Source organism: Dermacentor silvarum, chromosome 2, assembly GCF_013339745.2.
Source record: "Dermacentor silvarum isolate Dsil-2018 chromosome 2, BIME_Dsil_1.4, whole genome shotgun sequence".
NCBI classification, from domain to species: domain Eukaryota; kingdom Metazoa; phylum Arthropoda; class Arachnida; order Ixodida; family Ixodidae; genus Dermacentor; species Dermacentor silvarum.
Genome location: NC_051155.1, coordinates 181963064 through 181981523, shown reverse-complemented (window position 1 = coordinate 181981523; position 18460 = coordinate 181963064). Strand labels below are relative to the sequence as shown.

The following is an 18460-nucleotide window of genomic DNA, read 5'->3' as shown; positions in this document are numbered from 1 at the left end:
AAAATATTATGTCTCGCAGAAGGTCTCTATGGCAAGAACGCTGAAGCCAACACAAGAAAAAGAAGCCCAATGTTGCCAGACAAACATGTGCACTTCGCTAGCTCTGCAAACATGCTTTAAAGTACAATAAATCTTTAAATTAACGTTTCTCAATCTGGCGTTGATAAATTTATGTGAAAAACGTAATACAATAGGTTCTCACATTATATTTCAAGATACATTAGTTTATTTCGGCCGATTTTGTTTCGAACGCTAGCGCCACGCTTTCAGTAGCGTGTCCAGAAGCAAACACTAAAAAGAGATTGTCGGTACCATGTGTCTGCTGCGCAACACCTCTTCATTAAAAAATCTTTCAAGTTGGTAAAAAACCACTTACGTGAAAGAGTTTTTCGTGCTCGTTTGACAGAGGTGTTAACTGGAGTGCCAATGTAATTTTTTGGTAGATTTTTGGGATGGATATCTGAGCAGACCTTGGAGATGGAGAGTGCCAAGTAATGTTGTTGATTCACTAACATGCATCACTACTGCACAAAAACAAACACTGCAACTGCCTAAGTTACTCGAATAGTACACGACAAGAATAATCACTTGGGAATGCATGGTCACAGTTCACTATTCCAGAACGTGGCTTGCTGCCTTTTATATGGTCTCTTTAATAAACATTTTTTACCCTTGCTTACCACTTGAAATGATGGGTTTTGCGACTGCCTTGAAATGTAAGGATGCCCGCATAATTGATGCCCAAGTACAGCTGATTTCCTTTGTGGTCCTGTACAGACAAATTTTCAATAAGGGAAAGCAGAACATCTAATGCAATTAAGGTTATATTTTAGAAGGCGATTTGTGGGTGAAAATAGAGAGGTCTAGCTTGTCCGGTAATCGGGTAAATGCGGGCGAAAAAATTTTTTTTTTCGGCAGTGGCGTAATCGTGTTGCTGCCGAAAATTTACACCAGTAGCAAAGTAGAATACACTTGGTTACTGCAATATTAGTTGTTTTTTGTCTGTTTAATCTCTGCGCTGCCATGTGGCAGCACCATACAGGCTGCTCACATTTACGGTTCCGCCTGCGTTTACCGGACAAGCTAAACCTCTCTAATTACTACAGATAAATGGCTTCTTTAGAAGGCAAAAAGCAACATTATTTTCTTCCTGTGCGAAAAATAAAGTATCTTGCCATGCTACATCCAAAGCAAAAAACGTGCAAGAAAGAGCTCTCGTCAGGTCAAGGGGCAACCCTTGAACGAAACTGCCTGGCAAATATGGACCACCGTACGGCTACGAAAGCCTTAAAAGGGTTCTCAAACAAAAATGTATGATGTTTCTGTTTGAGTGATCTGATAAATGAGATAACGCCAGCAACCTCTTCAAAAGCAGCCTTCTGCCAACTTGAGAGCACAGGTGACTATCTGTACCACAGCACGCAAGCGAGTCCTCAACCAAGAAGCGCTGACCTTTTTGTTCAAGCAGCGTGTTAAATCTGAAGAAACTGCATCAGACATTAATACAGTATTACACTAGACTTTCGCTCACCTGTAGCTAATTCAATTTTTAGATTATTTCAATACTGACCGAAGGTCCCGGCCAGTGCCCATAGATTTTTACAAACCAAACCCTTCGTTATTTTGACTCTGAAGTTGGCTCTCGCAGGAAAATTCGATCTTGACTGGTCACCAAGCGCGAGCCTGACCCCACTGGTGGCTCCAACTGTTGTCCCAATTGCTACCCCAATGGCCGCAGTATCTGTCTTGGCGGTGCTAGGGAATAGTGAATGCGTCGAAGACATTATCTCCTACCGAAAACGCATATTTTCGACTGCCTTGATTGCAGAGTGGAAACAGCAGCTCACAATGAATTTACCCGCTTCTAATGCACACATTTTTCCAAGAAGATTGGTAAAAAAATTGACTGAACATTGCAATCATACACAAAACCACGTTTGTAGCATTAGCAACTGCTTACTGTCTGAGCCAGCATCATCACCATTTTCGTCACAAGATGGCGGCAAAACAAGTATTTGTCTAGGACGACGACGATAACTTGCCACTTTCTGGCTTTAATCACAGAAGTACAGTCAAAAGGTTTTACAAAAGTTATTTTACATGCTAAGCTGGCCACAACACAGTCATGTCATGTGTTTTCAGCCACGGTCACTTCGGCGGGAATTTAACTCCTAATCTTGTGCTCATAGCAATTCTTTAATAGTTAGGTATCTGCAACACAGGCATGTGCAATGCCTGCACAGCTGCTACATGGTTTAATTTCTGATTGGATATTCACCTCATTGCAAGTTTGAAAGCTCTGATGGAAGGTAACCATGATGCCAATTCCTACAAAAGCTCTTAATGAACATTTTAAGTGTTTTCAAGCATACACACCATTTTACGTTACCTCAAGGAATACTGAACTTACCGTATTTACTTGAATCTAGGCCGGCCTCAATTCTAAGTCAATCCTCGTAATTCGGGAAGTCGGAAAAGATAAACTTTCCTCAAATGTAAGCCAAATGAAAAATGGTACAGTAAAAGCTCGTTAATTCGGATTTCACGGGACTGAAAAAAATGTCTGAATTAACCAAATGTTGAATTATCGAGGGTATCAATGAAACAATATACAAATGCTTATTACGTCAACACGCTCTTATTTACAGTATGAATCAGCAAATTCTCTGTCTACTTTGCATAAACGCAATGCTGCAATGCTCGTCATATCGTGACTGATTAGAGCTCGCAGTGGCGAAGGTCTCGAGACTTCCTTCACAGTGCGGCCGCTGCGCGCGTCTTCATCTGAGACGCGCTTTTAACTAGCGCGCGCACATCCCGATTATTTTTTCGCCCTTGTCGCCGGGTCGCCGCCCATCACGATGCCAACGGTGCTTTTCATCCTCGACAGCTCTACACCGAGTAAAAACGAAACTATTGTTTACCGAAACCGCGGCCGCTGTCAACGCGATCATGCACGGCGACCTTACAGTTCTGTAAGCGCGCGGCCGACGCACACACCGAGTCAAAACAAAACTACTTTTTGCCACAACCGTTGCGGACGAAACCGCGGCCGCTATCAACGTGATCACGGATGGTGACTACGCAGTTTTGAAGGTACGCAGCCAACGCGGTGCTATGCGCGCCGGCAAACGCAAGAATAAAAGCTTTAAAGGCGCAAATAGGCACGACGCGTTCTGGCATTGCTGTCATTCTCGTACGATTTCTATTCATGGCTATGGTGATGCGAACTCTGTCGCTTCGTTTCGGTGGACGCTAACGTTGTTATGGCTTGTTTGCATCGCACATTTGCGGCGCTCCGAGAGTTGTCCAAATTAACCAATGTGTGGCCAAATACGCCCGAATTAACGAGAGTTTCATTGCATTAAATAATGCATATGCCTGCTGGGACCAAAGGACGCGTCCAAATTAACCGATTTTCCGAATTAACGAGGGTTGAGTTAACTAGCTTGTACTGTATTGAACTAGGAAAGAACACGCATTTTTATCGCAGTTTTCGATGCTCATCCAAAGCATGTGCAACATTCATGTGTCATCTCCTTTTACATCGCTGACCTTTCTGTCAGTGATTTCTTCCCACAGTGCACTATCCTTGTTTTTGTCTAGTGCATTAGAAGTGTCGCACTTTCATAATGTTCGCACTACAGTCGGACATGAATATAACAAAGTAAACATAAAATTTGCTAGGTCATGCTTTAATTCAATTTAATCCCTGCTATAACAAAATAAAAAATGCGAGATCCAACATGGCATCGGTTTACCGAAGCATATTTTTGTTTGCACATGCCTCAAAATATATATATTGTGGTAGCAAAAATGTCAAATACAGTTGCCAACAGTTCTTACAGACACCAAATTTTTCAAACCTGCACGATTATTTAGACTTCCCTGCAGCATTGCCACCTACCCACTACACTCTTAGAACAGTTGCACCCTTTGGGGCGTATTTTTGCCACAGAACAATAATCGTCATCTGACTTGTGTGGCTTTCCTTTCTTTAACGCTGTGCGCCCGGCACTTCTCGGTCACGAACAACAAGAGCGTTATCAGTGTGACACAGCGTTCTCGACAGGAAAGTAGCAAGTGCAGAGTTTTCAACATAGGAAATGCAAGCAAGACAGATGACGATTATTGTTGTGTGGCAAAAATGCACCCCAAAGGGTGCAACTGTTTTTAGAGTGTACCACCAATGTATAATGGCAATAACTGAAATTTTGGACCCTGCGCACAATTTCATTTTTCAGAAGCCGACAATGTTTCTAGTATAAACTGCACATTCTCAAATCCAAGCTGATCCCCACCTTTTATACATTACTGTTTAAGCCAAAGTATCGGCCTAGATTCGAGTAAATATGGTAAAACATTGCCAAGTTGCCCGAGCGTCGACACAGGTTTGCCTGCCACCTTATGGGCACATATGGATGTCATTGGCCAGGCCTTTGGGGCTTTGGCTAGGAGATGCTTTTTGTACAGATGCTCTACAGTAAACATTGAGGCAAAGTTGGTGTGCAATGAATGCTAATGCATTTAAAACATTAGATGTGCACACCTTGACAGGATGAGGGTCCACACCATATGTGTCGAGGAGACAAGCCTTGCGTAAGAAGTTTGCTTCTGCCACAGCTGGTACTTGGCCCCTGAAAATAAATGCTGCTGATGGAGGACATTTCCTGGGGCAGCCGTTGTTACCTTGCATGCAGTAAGTATGCTCTATTAGGGCACTGTAAAGATATGGCTTAGCAATTCAAAAGAAAAGTGCCCTTCTTAGGTGCCAATGCTGAAGAAGCAGCATAATGGGCTTACTGGCCCATTATGACTGGAGATGGCAATAAAAAGCAGGAAAATACAATTAATATAGATGAGATTGAAATGTGGAAACAGTGCACCCTTGCTTACAAAGAAAAACAAACATATTTAGTACAATACACTCGAACGTCGTTATACCGAAGTTGAAGGGAGAGCCGACATTATTTCATTATACCCATTATTGCCATTTACTGCAATGTAGGGCCTATGCATGCACAATCGTAAACATGGAAATAAGAAGACAGCATTGCCGTCCATGGAAGCTCTACATGGCCACGCATGCGATGAAATTTGAATAAAACAACAAAAGGATTTTCGGAGTGTGCAACACGCGACTTCTTAGCACCTGATTCGACAGAGTTTAGATAGCTGCCTTCTGTTCCATTGGGATGGTCTTTCGCTTTCCACTTGGCTCATTGCGGTCCAGCACCACAGCGCTCCACTGTGTAATCAAGGTGGCAAGTGAACTTTGCTGCACTGGATTAGCTTGGCCAGCTCGTGGACTCTGAGATTGCACTGGGGAGATCTCAGAGGTCACGCCCAGCTGAACCTGCCTGTACCGCGCAGGCATGCGCGCAGTTGAAGTGAATGCACTAATCTTTCACACCGCCGCGCAGCGTGATCTGGCTCGCACAGCCAGGGACGCGAGTTGTCAGTGGAGAAGTGCGATAGTGAGCCGCTGCCTGTGCCGCTTAAGCGCAGCTATGCGTGATGGTGATAAAAACCAGTGTTGCTCGACAGTGTATTCGACGCGGTGACGCAGGAGCTTTGAACTGCCGTGGGGAACGAGTGCTTACTCTGCGGAAAGCAATGTACTCGGCGCGCAACGGTTGGGTATTCTTCGGTTTCGGAGACGAATCTAGTTGGTTATATCCATTGGTAGGACAATTTCACTTTGTTAAAATGAGGTCTTAATTACATGGATCTCAATGGGGATTTCAAGGGGAATGCAATTTACTTCGTTATGCCCATTATTTCATTATATCTCGTTTTGTTATAACAAGGTTCGAGTGTATCGACATAAGCCTTCAAAGTAAAAGGAAAAGAAAGGTGTACTTGTGAATCAGTAACAATCATAGCAGAAAAAAAAAAAAACAAGACCATTTAATAATAAATAAAAGTACAATGGAAATGCATGTCTATGATGTCGTAATAAACACTAAATGTGTTCATGAGAGTGGCTTGTTGGGCTAGTTGGTACATGGTTATACTTGGAATGCCAGCAAACTTGGAAGTAGAAAAAATCGAGAAGAAGAAATAGACAAAGTGTGTGTGGACGGCGTAGTTTACTACACGATCAAGGCACGGTACCTTTCCAAGTGCATCAAGAACGGTGTTCCCCCTGGTGATGTTATCGCGCTATTCGGGACACTTCCGCCTTCGGAGGGACATTGGAAGAGGATTTCGAAGATTCTAATTTCGGAGACATGGAGACAAGTCAGGCACTGGCAAGATTGGCTCAGGTTGACGTGCCTTCAAGGTCACGATTGCAGTTTGGGACCAGCTCTATTGCGTCAACACATCCACCGAGCTGGATTATTGGTTGAAGCTTTTTGGCGTGACGTGGTTCGTCATGTTCCGAAGCGGAGCAAGGTAAGCCCGGATACCGGACGGGTGGTCTACCTCGACGACGCATCGGTTCCAGCTGGAGTGCACGACCTGCTGGTCAAGGGACCCAAGTTCGCCTTGGCACCGAGTTTGCGTGGTCACCAGCTTCTAGCCACTGTCCGGGAGATATCACGAAAAGCGCCTTCCGAGGAGAAGGAAAGGTGCCTATCAGAAGGTATTGAACAACTTCGGAATCCAGGAACTTCTCGTGGTCCCTCGGAAAAGCTCATGCGGCCTGTTGTACGTTTCTGCGTAGATAATGACCTTGCAATTCTACAGTCTGATAAGGAAGGCGGGTTTGTTGTCCTCCCGAATACTTCGTACAGTACGAAAGCCAAAGAAGCTTTGAACAAAAACTTCAAGGTAGTTTGCGTAAAACCAGAAAAAGTGAAAAAAAGGGCTTTGGAGCTTCTTAAGAGGCTTAACCTGGAGTTGTTAGAAAAGACTGTTAGGAAGAGCAACGCTGATGTGCTTTCCGCATTTTTTACAGTGAAAACGCACAAGCCTGACTGCCCTATGCGAACCATAGTGACAGAAGAAGGCTCGTGGCAGAAACCTGTTGGAAGGTTCTTGCAACGTTCCTTGAATACGCTTGCTACTGAGGACCCTTTCGGCATTGACAGTTCAAACGTAGTGATCGACGCCTTGAAATCGGGAGTGCTAACAGCGAACACGGCCTTTTCTGTGGACATTGAAGAACTCTATTATTCTATTCCACATGAAGAACTTTTTGTGGCAGTGCGGGAAGCTATTGAATGCCAAGGGGAGACTTCTTTTCAAGGTAGTTGCGGCCTCTCGACTGAGAGTTTTATGGAACTTTTATCTTTTTACTTGTCAGCAACTTTTGTTAAATTCGATGGCAAGGTGTTTTTACAGAAGAATGGCATATGTATTGGGTCAAGTGTTGCGCCGGTACTGTGCGGTATTTTCTTAGCGAAATTTGACAAGTCTCTTTCTGACGCCATTACCGATTACCGTGTTGCTCATATTTTTAGATATGTTGATGATTTCCTTGTTCTCTTAAATATCGGACGAAGTGATTGTCTCACTGACATCATTTGCAGCATCCTATCAGTTTTTCAGCATTGCTCTCGACATCTTAGCTTCACCCACGAAGCACCACAAGAAAATTCCATCAGGTTTTTAGATTTGACTCTAACCTTTCATTCTCAAGGTCACATTTGCTGGGCTTATAGTCCTAGAACTAAAAAGACGTTGCTACCGTATCAATCCGCTCACTCGAAACTGATCAAGCGTGGCATAGCCTTTTTGTGCTTGTCGAATGCGGTGGAAAAGAGTTGTACACATTTAATGCAAGACAGTGCCTCCCAGCAAGAGAGGAGACTGTTAGTGGCAGGCTATCCAAGGACTTTGATCACTGCAGTGGTTGAATCTGTGCACAAGCGTTTGAAAATGAAAAACAGAGGGGATCGCGAAGTACGAGACAAAATAAAAAAGAACTTGGTGGTTATGCCGTATATACATGGCATTTCACACAGATTGAAAAAGGTTGCGGCAAGGAACGACGTCAGATTGGTTTGCTCCGCGCCTTGTAAGCTTTCAAAACTGTGCATGAAGGTCTCGCAGCACAGTTCGCGAAAGAGTACGTGCAATACCAAGCATGTCGCGAAGCACCGCACGTGCGACACATGTGTAGTGTACAGTATTCCCTTGAAATGTGGTAGATATTACATAGAACAAACCGGTCGCTGTGTGAATGATCGGATGCGTGAGCATGCTAATCTGATACCTACAGGCACAGGAGGTAATCTTCCACTACATTGTAAGGAGTGCGGTTGTAATCCCATCTTCAGTGAAGTATCAATCTTGGGGAAGGCTAAGACTCAGCAGGAAAGAGAGCTGATTGAAGCCTATCAAATCTATAAACTAGGGCCCAAGAAGTGTGTAAGCGCGCCATCTCTGTTCCTTACCAAGAAAGATTTTATTTCTTGATCAGTGTAGACGTGTATAGATTAGATGATGACCGTATTTATGTTATATTGTGCCTTGCACATGTTCAGTGCGGACTTGGGGGACGTCGTTTCATGTATGAAGTTCAGTTGTTAGTCCAGCCACCTTCCTGTCACTTTGTCTATTTCTTCTTCTCGATTTTTTCTACTTCCAAGTTTGCTGGCATTCCAAGTATAACTAAATGTGTGCCATATTGGAGCAAACCTTTCAAGGCATCACAATTCTTAGGAAGCCAACATTTGTCATCTCATCTGGGGCAATATCATGGTTTGTATTAAGCATTAACCCCACCTACAAGCTTTCAGGGCTTGAATAATACTTTTGCTACAGCAGGGAAATGTTCAATGAGCACAAGCAGACCTGAGCTGCTGCTGGTGAATCTCCGCAATCTTCTCCTCCAGACGAGGAGTCTGTTTCAAGAGAAGTTTGAATTCTGAGACATAGTTGTCCCCATGCTCCTCACTGTCATAATCTCCAAGTTCAGCTGTACGAGAAAGAAGAGAAAAAGGACAAAAGATGACATGAAGTAAGGTTTCAAACATGGTATGCAATTTTTTATAACCAGTCTGCTTCTCTTCATCACACTTCAATTGGGGGCAACAGTTATCACTCAGGAAGATATTCATTGATCACACAGTTTATCCAGTCAACATACGATCATGAATGCGAAGTTACCCTGCATAGTTGACAGACACAAACAAAACGCAATCACACACACACAAGGTGATGCGCAAACGTCACCATTCCGTTGTGTTGAGTGAGCAGGAAATGACACTGCTAAAGCTAGACCGAACCAGCAAATAGAAAAGATTGCAAAGGAGCAGGCATGTTTCACAGCCATTTTTTTTTTCTTGCTCTTTGCGGACATATATACCTACACAATTTGCCTCCTAAAGGCGAATAAAACAGTTGTTCGTTTGTGCACTGTCTTGTGTGTGTGATCGTGTTTTCTTCAAGTGTGTCTTGTTAGAATTATGCAGTGCAACTTAGCGTCCATGATCAAGAACCAACTAGCCTACATGCATCCGCTCACCAGTCAACACATGCACACAATGTCATTAAAGGAACCACACCAACATCTTCACCCTTCAGCTGCGTTTTTACTGAAAACTTGAGATGTCGCTAGGCTGGTGGAAATCATACCCGCTCAACAGAAAAATGTCATGGCCAAGGATTCCAATGACATGTGTATTATTGCAAGTTTTCGCAATAAGTAATCTCCAAAACACACCATATGAGCATTTGTCCAAAGACGCTTCCTTCGGCATACTCAATCGTGGTATAGCAGGCTTATCTATTGAAAATAGTTACATGTGAAGCCCCACTACAGTATAGACCACTTGTAATGTAACCGCTTATAGTGCAGGACCGGATATAGTACGGTCTTTTCAGACTCCCTGTTAATTTTCCCATAACACTCCATGTGTACGCATACCGCTTACAGTGCAGCCGCGTGAGACGAAATACCGGTTATAATGCGGCTTCGCGGCTTCTGCGGGAAAATCTTGCCGACAAGGGCGGCAGCGAGCACGCTTCTCAACAGGTGCGTGCTCCCGGCCGGCGTATGCATTATTCAATGCAACCGCACTCTCGTTAATTCGGACTTATTTGGCCGCACATCAGTTAATTCGAACTACTTCTGGAGCTCGGCAAGCGCGGAGCGCCGTAAATGTGCGACGCAAAAGAGCAAGAACGGCGCTAGCGCCCAACTGAAACAAAGCGGCTTAGTCCGCATCGCCACAGCCATCAGTTGAAATCGTACGTGAATGACAGCAACCCCGGAATGCTTCGAGCCTATTTGTGTCTTTAAAGCATGTATTCTTGCGTTTACCGCTGCGCATAACACCGTGTTGGCCGCGGGCTTTCGTAACTGTGTAGTCGTCATCCACGATCGCGTCGATAGCGGCCGCGGTTTTCTCCGCAGCGATTGCGGTGAACAGTGGTTTTGTTTTTACTTGGTACGCGCGTCGGCCGCGTGCCTAAAAAGCTGCATAGTCGCCGTCGATGATCGCATAGATAATGACTGCGGTTTCCACTGCAGTTGTTGCAGCGAATGGTAGTTAATTCGTCCAGACTTGGTGCGTGCGTCGGGCGCGTGCCTTCAGCACTGCAAAGTCGCTGTTCATAATCGCGTTGATAACGGTCACGGTTTTTTCGGCAGCGGTTGCGGCGTTTCGTTTTGACTCGGTGCAAAGCTGCCGAACTTGAAGAGCACCGGCTACATCGCGATTATGTTTTCGCCAGCTCACTGGCAAAAATGTAATCGCGATGTGCGCGCGATAGTACAAAGCACGTCTACATGCTTGGTCTACATGTTTTGCATACATGCAGGGCTTGAAAATGGTTGTTTTGGTTATAGTGCGGTACCGCTTATAGTGCAGATATTCGTGACTCCGGCGACTTACGTTAAAAGCAGTCTATACTGTAATTACCACAACAACCCCTGCTACAGATGTGATATCACTCAACTGTGGAGCTTTGTTGCACAAGATTTTCTTTAGTTTTGTATTGAATGATTGATTGATTGATGGGGTTTACCATCTCAAAGTTACTCTGAAGCTATGAGAGACAATGTAGTGGAGGACTTTTGATTAATTTTGACCACCTGGTGTTCTCCGTCATGCACATAAATCTAAGTGCACGAGCGTTTTTGCATTGCACCCCCATCTACATTCGGTGACAGCGTCCAGAAATGACCTCGAGCTCAGCAGCAGAATTCCATAACCACCGAGCTACCATGACAGGTTTTATTTCTGTATTAATGTAACAGAGACAACTTAGCTTATTTTGCAAAATCAAATTAGGCTTGTAGCTTTTATTTAATAGAGCTACATTACCAGAACCCGGTTGTGTAACCAAGGTTTGATGTGGCTTATGTATGACTACTGACAGGCAAAATGTAAAGAAAGGAGTTTTGAAGGCTACAGTAACATCATGGCCTGCTGTAGTGGCATAGTGGCTATGGTGTTGCACTACTAAGCCAGAGGGCGTGGAATCGGATCCCGGCCGCAGTGGCTGCAATTCGATGGGGGTGAAAAAAAAAAAAAATGCCAGTTTACCATGCATTGGGTGCATGTTAAAGAACATCAGGTTGTCAAAATTAATCAGGAGTCACTCACTACGGCAGCCTCATATTCAAATTGTGGTTATGGCCCATAAAACCCCAGAATTTCATTTTATTGTGACAGTACCATCATCATCATCAAAGCCTATTTTATGCCCAGCTGCAGGACGAATGGCTCTCCCTTCTACCTTGTCTTGCCCATCAGCTGCCTGCATATTTTCTCATTTCAATCGAACCACCTAATTCTTTGCGGTCCTCGACTGCATTTCCCTTCCCTTGGACCCCTTTCGGAAACTCTTAATAGACCACAGGTTATCTGGCGTTAAGCATTACATGACTTTTTCAACTCCATTTCTTTCTCTTGATCTCAACTTGAACATCAGCTACCCATGTTTTCTCTACAATCCACACAGCTGTCCTGTATCTTAACACAGCAGCCTATAAAGGTGATGCATATTTATGTTTTGCAACTAAATCCTACAGTTGAAAATGTGACGGTGAGTGAACCCCTGATGACGGCGTTTTATATGAAAATTAAATCTGAATTGGCCTTGAGCAGTGAAGATCGGATGGTACATACATTGAATGATCAAAGCGGCAAGCAAAGCAGAGTCATTTGGAGGGCAATAGAGGCGTCCATGAAGCAGGTCTCTTCTCAGCTGAAGAAAAATCTGGTACCTGAATGGGGAAAGACAGTTAAAGAAGGAAATCTTTGCAGGACATTACATAAGACACTGAATGCGTTCTCATCACATGTATGCACGATCATCTGTGACCATTACAAGTCATCTAACTTCCAAGGAATTTCTTGAAAGAACATACGAAACATCCCCAATATCTTTTGACCCGGCAAATTTGACCATGTACAGTGGAACCTTGTTGATACGTTTCTGCATACTAAATTTTTCGGGATGACACTTTTTTTTTCGTTACCCGGCCAACGTCCCATAGGAGCAATGTATTTTCATGCGGTTGATACGATCGCGTTTTCACCTGAAATTGGATGATATGACTGCAAACTGGTATTTCCGAAACTCGTAGCTTTATATCCAAGTGTACTAGAATAAATAACATTCCAACAACCCACAAGAAACATGTTAAGGGCTGGGGAAACTAGCGGAAAAACGCGTGCTGGCAACGGGAGAACGCACACTGCAAAAGCTGCCGCGAACCAGGTTTTTCGTGCCGTGGAAGGGATCGGTCCTGGGCTGATTTAAATTGCTGCGCGCCCCGGCGGCAAACGAGCCGCGAGCGAAGCAGACCAACGAGAGCTGCCCCCTTCAGTGATGTATGCGCGGGCACGGGCAGTCTAGAGGCGCGCACTCGCTCTTTAAGGAGTGCGCGCCACCAGACCGGCCATGGCGCAGGAAACTGGTGTCATGCAGACTCGCCCGACCACTATTTTCGTACTCGTAGTATCATCTGCTAGCGCCAGCTTTCGCTCGCGCTTGTTTTAGTTGGCTTTTCAGGCAAAATCTTCAAGCGGTCACGTGGCTGAACGAAGCGCCTGACCTTTTCCGCCAGTCGTATCGCTCGTTGTGTCACACTGCTCTACGGTGCTCCTTTGTTTCGGAATTCTTGGCCTCATGGTGCCGTGACCTCCGTAGCAATGTCAAGGAACTTGTTATTTTTAAAAAGAACTTGTTTACGGACTTTGAAAAACAAAAGAAAGTTCAGCAAAAACTGATGAGCTGTTTTAAAGTTGCTCAATAAAAGTGTGTTGGCTGCGGTTCGTGTAGTGCTGTGATGCTGCTTGCATAACAAGCGTGTTATGCGGAGCAGTATCACTCAATGCCACAGGGAGCTTTGCTAGCGAGTTTGTCAAGTAATGCCCTGTTTTCTCACATTTTGGGGCTTGCTTTGGATGATACGTTTTATTTTCTGGTTCCCGCGAAGATCGTATCAACAAGGTTCCACTGTAATAACTTGCATTAAAGTATATTTTATATCTATAGTTCTTGTTTTCAATTTGCTCAAGATTGTGAACATGCAAGATCATTTGGAGAAGAATGCTTTCTCCCAACACCAATGTTTCACTAAGTTGTGAAGCTCCACATGGCTTTTCAAAATGACATGCTAAGGTCACGTTATCCCGTCTCCCTTACCCCAGAACACTTGTGGGGGCGAGAAAGTTCAAAGGAAGCACTTGTGCATTTCCTAGGCACTACCACCCGAGCACCGATTGTAAAGAAAATAAAGTGAGAGTTGGTCAACAAGCATGCAACAGGTGTTCCTTTATTTCACAAACAGTGCCTCCTTATCAATGTAGGGATTTTAAAGATGGAAGAAACGAATGAACAAATTGTTAGGTGGCAGGTGTCTTTCTTGTCTTCTGGAGAAGCTGGTTAGACATTACGATCAGCAAGGTAATGTCTCACCAGCTTCTCCAGAAGACAAGACACCATTTTGCCCACAGTCTGAACGCATAATTATGAAAAGAATGCAAAGTGGAAAGTGGCATGCACGAAATGGTGAAACTTAGCCACACATTCTAGCATAGGTTGGCAAGAATGGTCACCTTTCAGCAAATGATGCAAAAGAACACATATAGGACATCATTACGAGAAAACAGTGCAGGAATACGACGAAGACAGAGTGAGGTGCGAAGAAGTCGCACACGGCACTGTATGCGTCTTCTTCGTGCCTCACTTTGTCTTAGTCGTATTCCTGCACTGTTCTCCTGTAGTGATGAACAATCAACAAGTGCTACTCGATCATGCTGCTTATATCAGACAAATAAAACCTTACGCAATATTTGCATAAGTTACCAACAAGTGTACAGCTTAGGTCATAGGTGTTAAATGGTTCATGCGCTTTAGGATTTGGTTCTTCTACACATCACTATATTTACATGCACTCTACTTTAGAAACTGAGAAGTATAACATGACAAACATTTTGACGCAAAGGAAGGCACTATTTTTGAGAGCTATTCAAGGGCTGAGTGAAGAGGAAAGCAATATCCAGAACATGACAACTGGAAATACTGAAGATATATAAAGCGAGCTTCACTGTAGAGCATGGCCCCACAAGCAAGGTATTCTCCAGAAGCCGAGAGGCCACTTTGCCCATGGCAGTGTACAGAATTTCACACATCCCCTAATGCAACAATAAATAAGAACTATATTAATGATGGTGCAAAGCCTTCGGAGTAGCTATGAGCTCACCTCGTTATTTCTTCCTTGAGCCGGAAGGGGTCCTGAGGATAGAACTTGACACGGAAGCAGAACACGATGGGATTCATACCTAATACACAGACAAGCATGCAGGCAACAAAAAATTGTAGTTAAAATTCTTTTAATCTCGTCAAAGCTTTTGACAAAGGCTCACAGATCAAATTCCTACATGAATAGAAGAACGGCCACAAGATAACCTAACCTATCACAAGCCTGCATGTGTCCACTTTTCGTTTATGCTTGCAATTTTAGTGAAATTGTTTAGGTGCTGCTGTCATTGATGTGCTTGTCAGAGCCTTCTTTTGGACCTTTCACAACACACTTTGCCTGAATGTTTATTTACATTTTATGTATCTGTGATGTAGGCACTTAAAAGCAAGAAAGAACAAATGCATAAATACAATGCGTCAGATATTCCATTTTATGAGATGTGAAATAACGACGTTTCCACAAGGCTATTTATAAATACATTTGTTGAATTTGAATTACTTGCATGTTATTTATTGTTAGTGTAATGGCAAAATGCCTTCTAATTTTTCCTTATATTGGTAAGATTTAGTAATGCGCAGCAATGTGCTGAACGTGCATGTGTTACCATGCATGCCTGAATGAATAAACATTTTGTACAATGATGACAGTAACAAAATGCATTGTATGAAATGCACAGTGGACTTGGGTATACAATCATGACAAAATCAAGTGCAATTGTAAACTGCATAAGATAGCTTTTGTCAGTCAGCTTTTGTTTTACTCCCCCCTGCGTGCACAAAAACACACTTCCCAGAAAGTCCCATCAGGCTCGTTAAGTTTTTATACTTATAACCCAGTTCTATGGGCAAATTTAGTATCGCGAGTGTACTTCCCCATTAGAGTCGTTCACAGGCTGTCACATGGCAATGTTTAGTTAGTGACACTCATTGTAGAAAACACTAGCCAGCCAGTGCGTTCGTTGAACTCACTTCGACGTGTTAAAGTGTGTACCGAGACAGCAGTACTTCAAAAATAAAATTATAGTCAATGCAGGGTCAGCACTAACTCTGAAACTTCCCTTTTCTTGTGATATCAAATATTATAAGCGTCACCGAGCCAAAAATAGTCATCTGCAATCGAAATTGCCACTCTTCCTCAGCTTGCCTTAGATGCTGTGCTGTCTTGTATTTCTATTTATTTTACTTGAAGAATACTGTGGTCTAAAGACCAAACAAGAGGGGGAAAACATTACTTACAATTTAGCACACATAAATTACAAAATATCAAATAGGTGACCAATTCTGAATAGAAGGAAACAAAGTAGACATCATTAGTTCACTGATGTAACAAAACGACATGACAATACAGCACTTGCCTTCTTGCGGGTTGCCAAAGACAAAGATAATACGCCATGATGACAATGGCAATGATGACTGAATCATGACAACTGATTGTATTAATGGGGTTGCAACGAATTACTTTATCTACAGTTCACACTAAATACTGCACTTAATACCTCAGTAGTCAATGTTATCTCGCAAACGATGCCTACAATAACAAACATATAATGTGCCTGCTGATCTGCCCATCAATACTGCCATCAAAGCTGAAGGTGACAACAAGCCATGATGACAATGGCAATGATGACTGAATCATGACAACTGATTGTATTAATGGGGTTGCAACGAATTACTTTAACAAACACATAATGTGCCTGCTGATCTGCCCATCAATACTGCCATCAAAGCTGAAGGTGACTTTTCTTTAAAGTCTAGCAGCGTGCCGCCAAAGTGACACTTCGTGCGGAGAAGTGCACTTGCTCAAAGTGTCACAAAATTTGCCCGACCTGACTAGGATATTATTCTATCAGATTCACACATGCAACTTGCATGGCGCTTCACAAGCATGTGCAAATGCTCACCTTTCACCTGCTTGATCACCGGCTTTGTGAGGTCCAGCCAGTGCTGTGAAGTGTGGTAGAAAAAAATAAATAAATAAGTGTAGTGCGATTTATAACTTTCATTGACGCCTTCGAAAGTGATTTAACGATACACACCCGCTGCTTGTGACTATCGACATATCTGAGGCCAAAGTAGTCCTTCTCCAAAAGGTTCAAGGCATTGCACACATAGTCAAGTATGTATTGGCCTTTGCAGAGATGCTGTAGGAAAAAGAAAAAATAATAATGAATGCCACTTAGAAAACTGATTTCTGGTTTATAATGCGTATTGTATTGTGAAGAAAAAAAAGAGAGGAGAGAGAGGAAGACAAATATCAGTGGCAAAATATGTTTCGTGGCACAGTGCTTTAATAACAGTTCGAGCCAGTATTCTTCAATTAAGTTGTATGTGCCAAGGGAGAATACACACGAAGGAAGACATGTAGTACTCCTTAAATGAGCGGTGAGTGAAGCCGCGTTATGCGTGAACGTGCAAACCTGATTGGCTTCCTGACGCCGGCGCGTGAGAGGCAAGCGGTTTACCGCACGCGTGAGCAAGACGTCGCTGCCGCGCGTGACGAATTATTCGCGGTCATGAGTGCTTCTAAAGTTCAAAATACCGAAGAAAACCTGACAGCAGCACTTCTACAGTGGTCTAAAACAACTCCAGACGGTCGCTATCTTATCCTCAGCGCAGAGCGCAAACAGAAGATAGCACCCAAACATTCATCGATCAAAACAACTGCAGTGAACCAAAGAGGAAAACTGAAGGCAGTAAAATTAACGCGTTTAGTCAGAAAATTTCAAGTCGAGGCAACAACGCGGTACTGGATCGTACACAGGAAAAACATGCACGCAATATAATTCCTCGTTACACGAAACGAGAAGTCGCGAAAGGAAAAGACGAAACTAAAATCGCGAACAATGGCCACACACTTTCTGACAACAATTTACTACCGGGCCATTCAAGCTTTCAGCATTTCAGGCAAAATGACCACTCGCGAACCTCCTTCTACGTACACAGCCCACGCGTTTACATGGTGGGTTTGGTCGTAGTCGTAAAAGTTTACTCGAGAAACCGTGAGCTTCTCGTCGCAGACTCTCACCTGAAAATCACACTGCAACACTTCGCTGTCGTCCAGCAGGCGTATGGTGCACTTGTACTCGGTATTGACGTCCTTCTTGCTTCCCAGTTTGAACATTGTGGCTCGAGGGGAAGGGCTTGTGCAGCCAAGGTTCCGACACAGGGGCTAGTTGCACAGCCTTCGGCACTTGACGCTGTCTCCAGGAGCCAAACAACCTGCCATCAACATTTCTATCCTCGCACCAGACGCCAACAGCAGCAGCCGAGCAGCGGGGAAAGAGCGTCGCATGGTGCCAACCTCCTCACCACGCTTGCGATGAGCGTACCGCCGTAAACCGCGGTAGCAAGCATCACGACGCCGAGCTTTTAGCCACGGCCTCCGAGCCCCGTCGATGGTCAACGCCACGCACCGCTGAGCACTGGACAACGGACGAATGCGGCGGCTACGCAGTCAAACAATGCCGGGGTCAAGGAACTGCATCGACGAGCTAGAAACAGCTCATCGTAGCGATCGCTCCTGATGCTCACGAAACTCGGAACCAACAAACATAGGCAGCGACGTGGCTAGTTTGTGGCTGCGCGGTTTTGAGAACGTAATACGCGTGTCAGTCGTGCCCAGTCATGCCAAGTAGCGCTAGTTGCCTACACTACTCCAGATATATTCGTGTTACGTTTAAATAAAAAAAATACCATAAATACTGTAGTATTATATATAAGAATAACAACAGGTTTTATTTGGCTTAAACATTATTCGATAATCTATAACCCGTTTTTAAATTGTGTAAATGGAAACTTTAATTAAAGACTTTGCCAGCGTCATCTTGCGGAAGAAAGGTTAACTAAA

General features: G+C 43.8%; 1 protein-coding gene across 2 annotated transcripts in view; it reads right to left on the bottom strand.

Annotated features, from left to right (window-relative positions):
- LOC119442229 (FERM domain-containing protein 5) overlaps positions 1 to 18197 on the bottom strand; it is a 39832-nt gene extending 21635 nt beyond the window's left edge. For both annotated transcript variants that reach the window (XM_037707023.2, XM_037707024.2), the window contains exons 1-8: positions 17639 to 18197; positions 16650 to 16754; positions 16515 to 16557; positions 14615 to 14693; positions 12030 to 12127; positions 8746 to 8869; positions 4550 to 4637; positions 681 to 769 (exon numbers count right to left, since the gene is read on the bottom strand). In XM_037707023.2, coding sequence (XP_037562951.1) covers positions 681 to 769; positions 4550 to 4637; positions 8746 to 8869; positions 12030 to 12127; positions 14615 to 14693; positions 16515 to 16557; positions 16650 to 16754; positions 17639 to 17734 — 722 coding nt within the window. In that variant the 5' untranslated portion in view covers positions 17735 to 18197. The remainder of the gene's footprint in view (positions 1 to 680; positions 770 to 4549; positions 4638 to 8745; positions 8870 to 12029; positions 12128 to 14614; positions 14694 to 16514; positions 16558 to 16649; positions 16755 to 17638) is intronic.
- Positions 18198 to 18460: the final 263 nt, after the last annotated feature.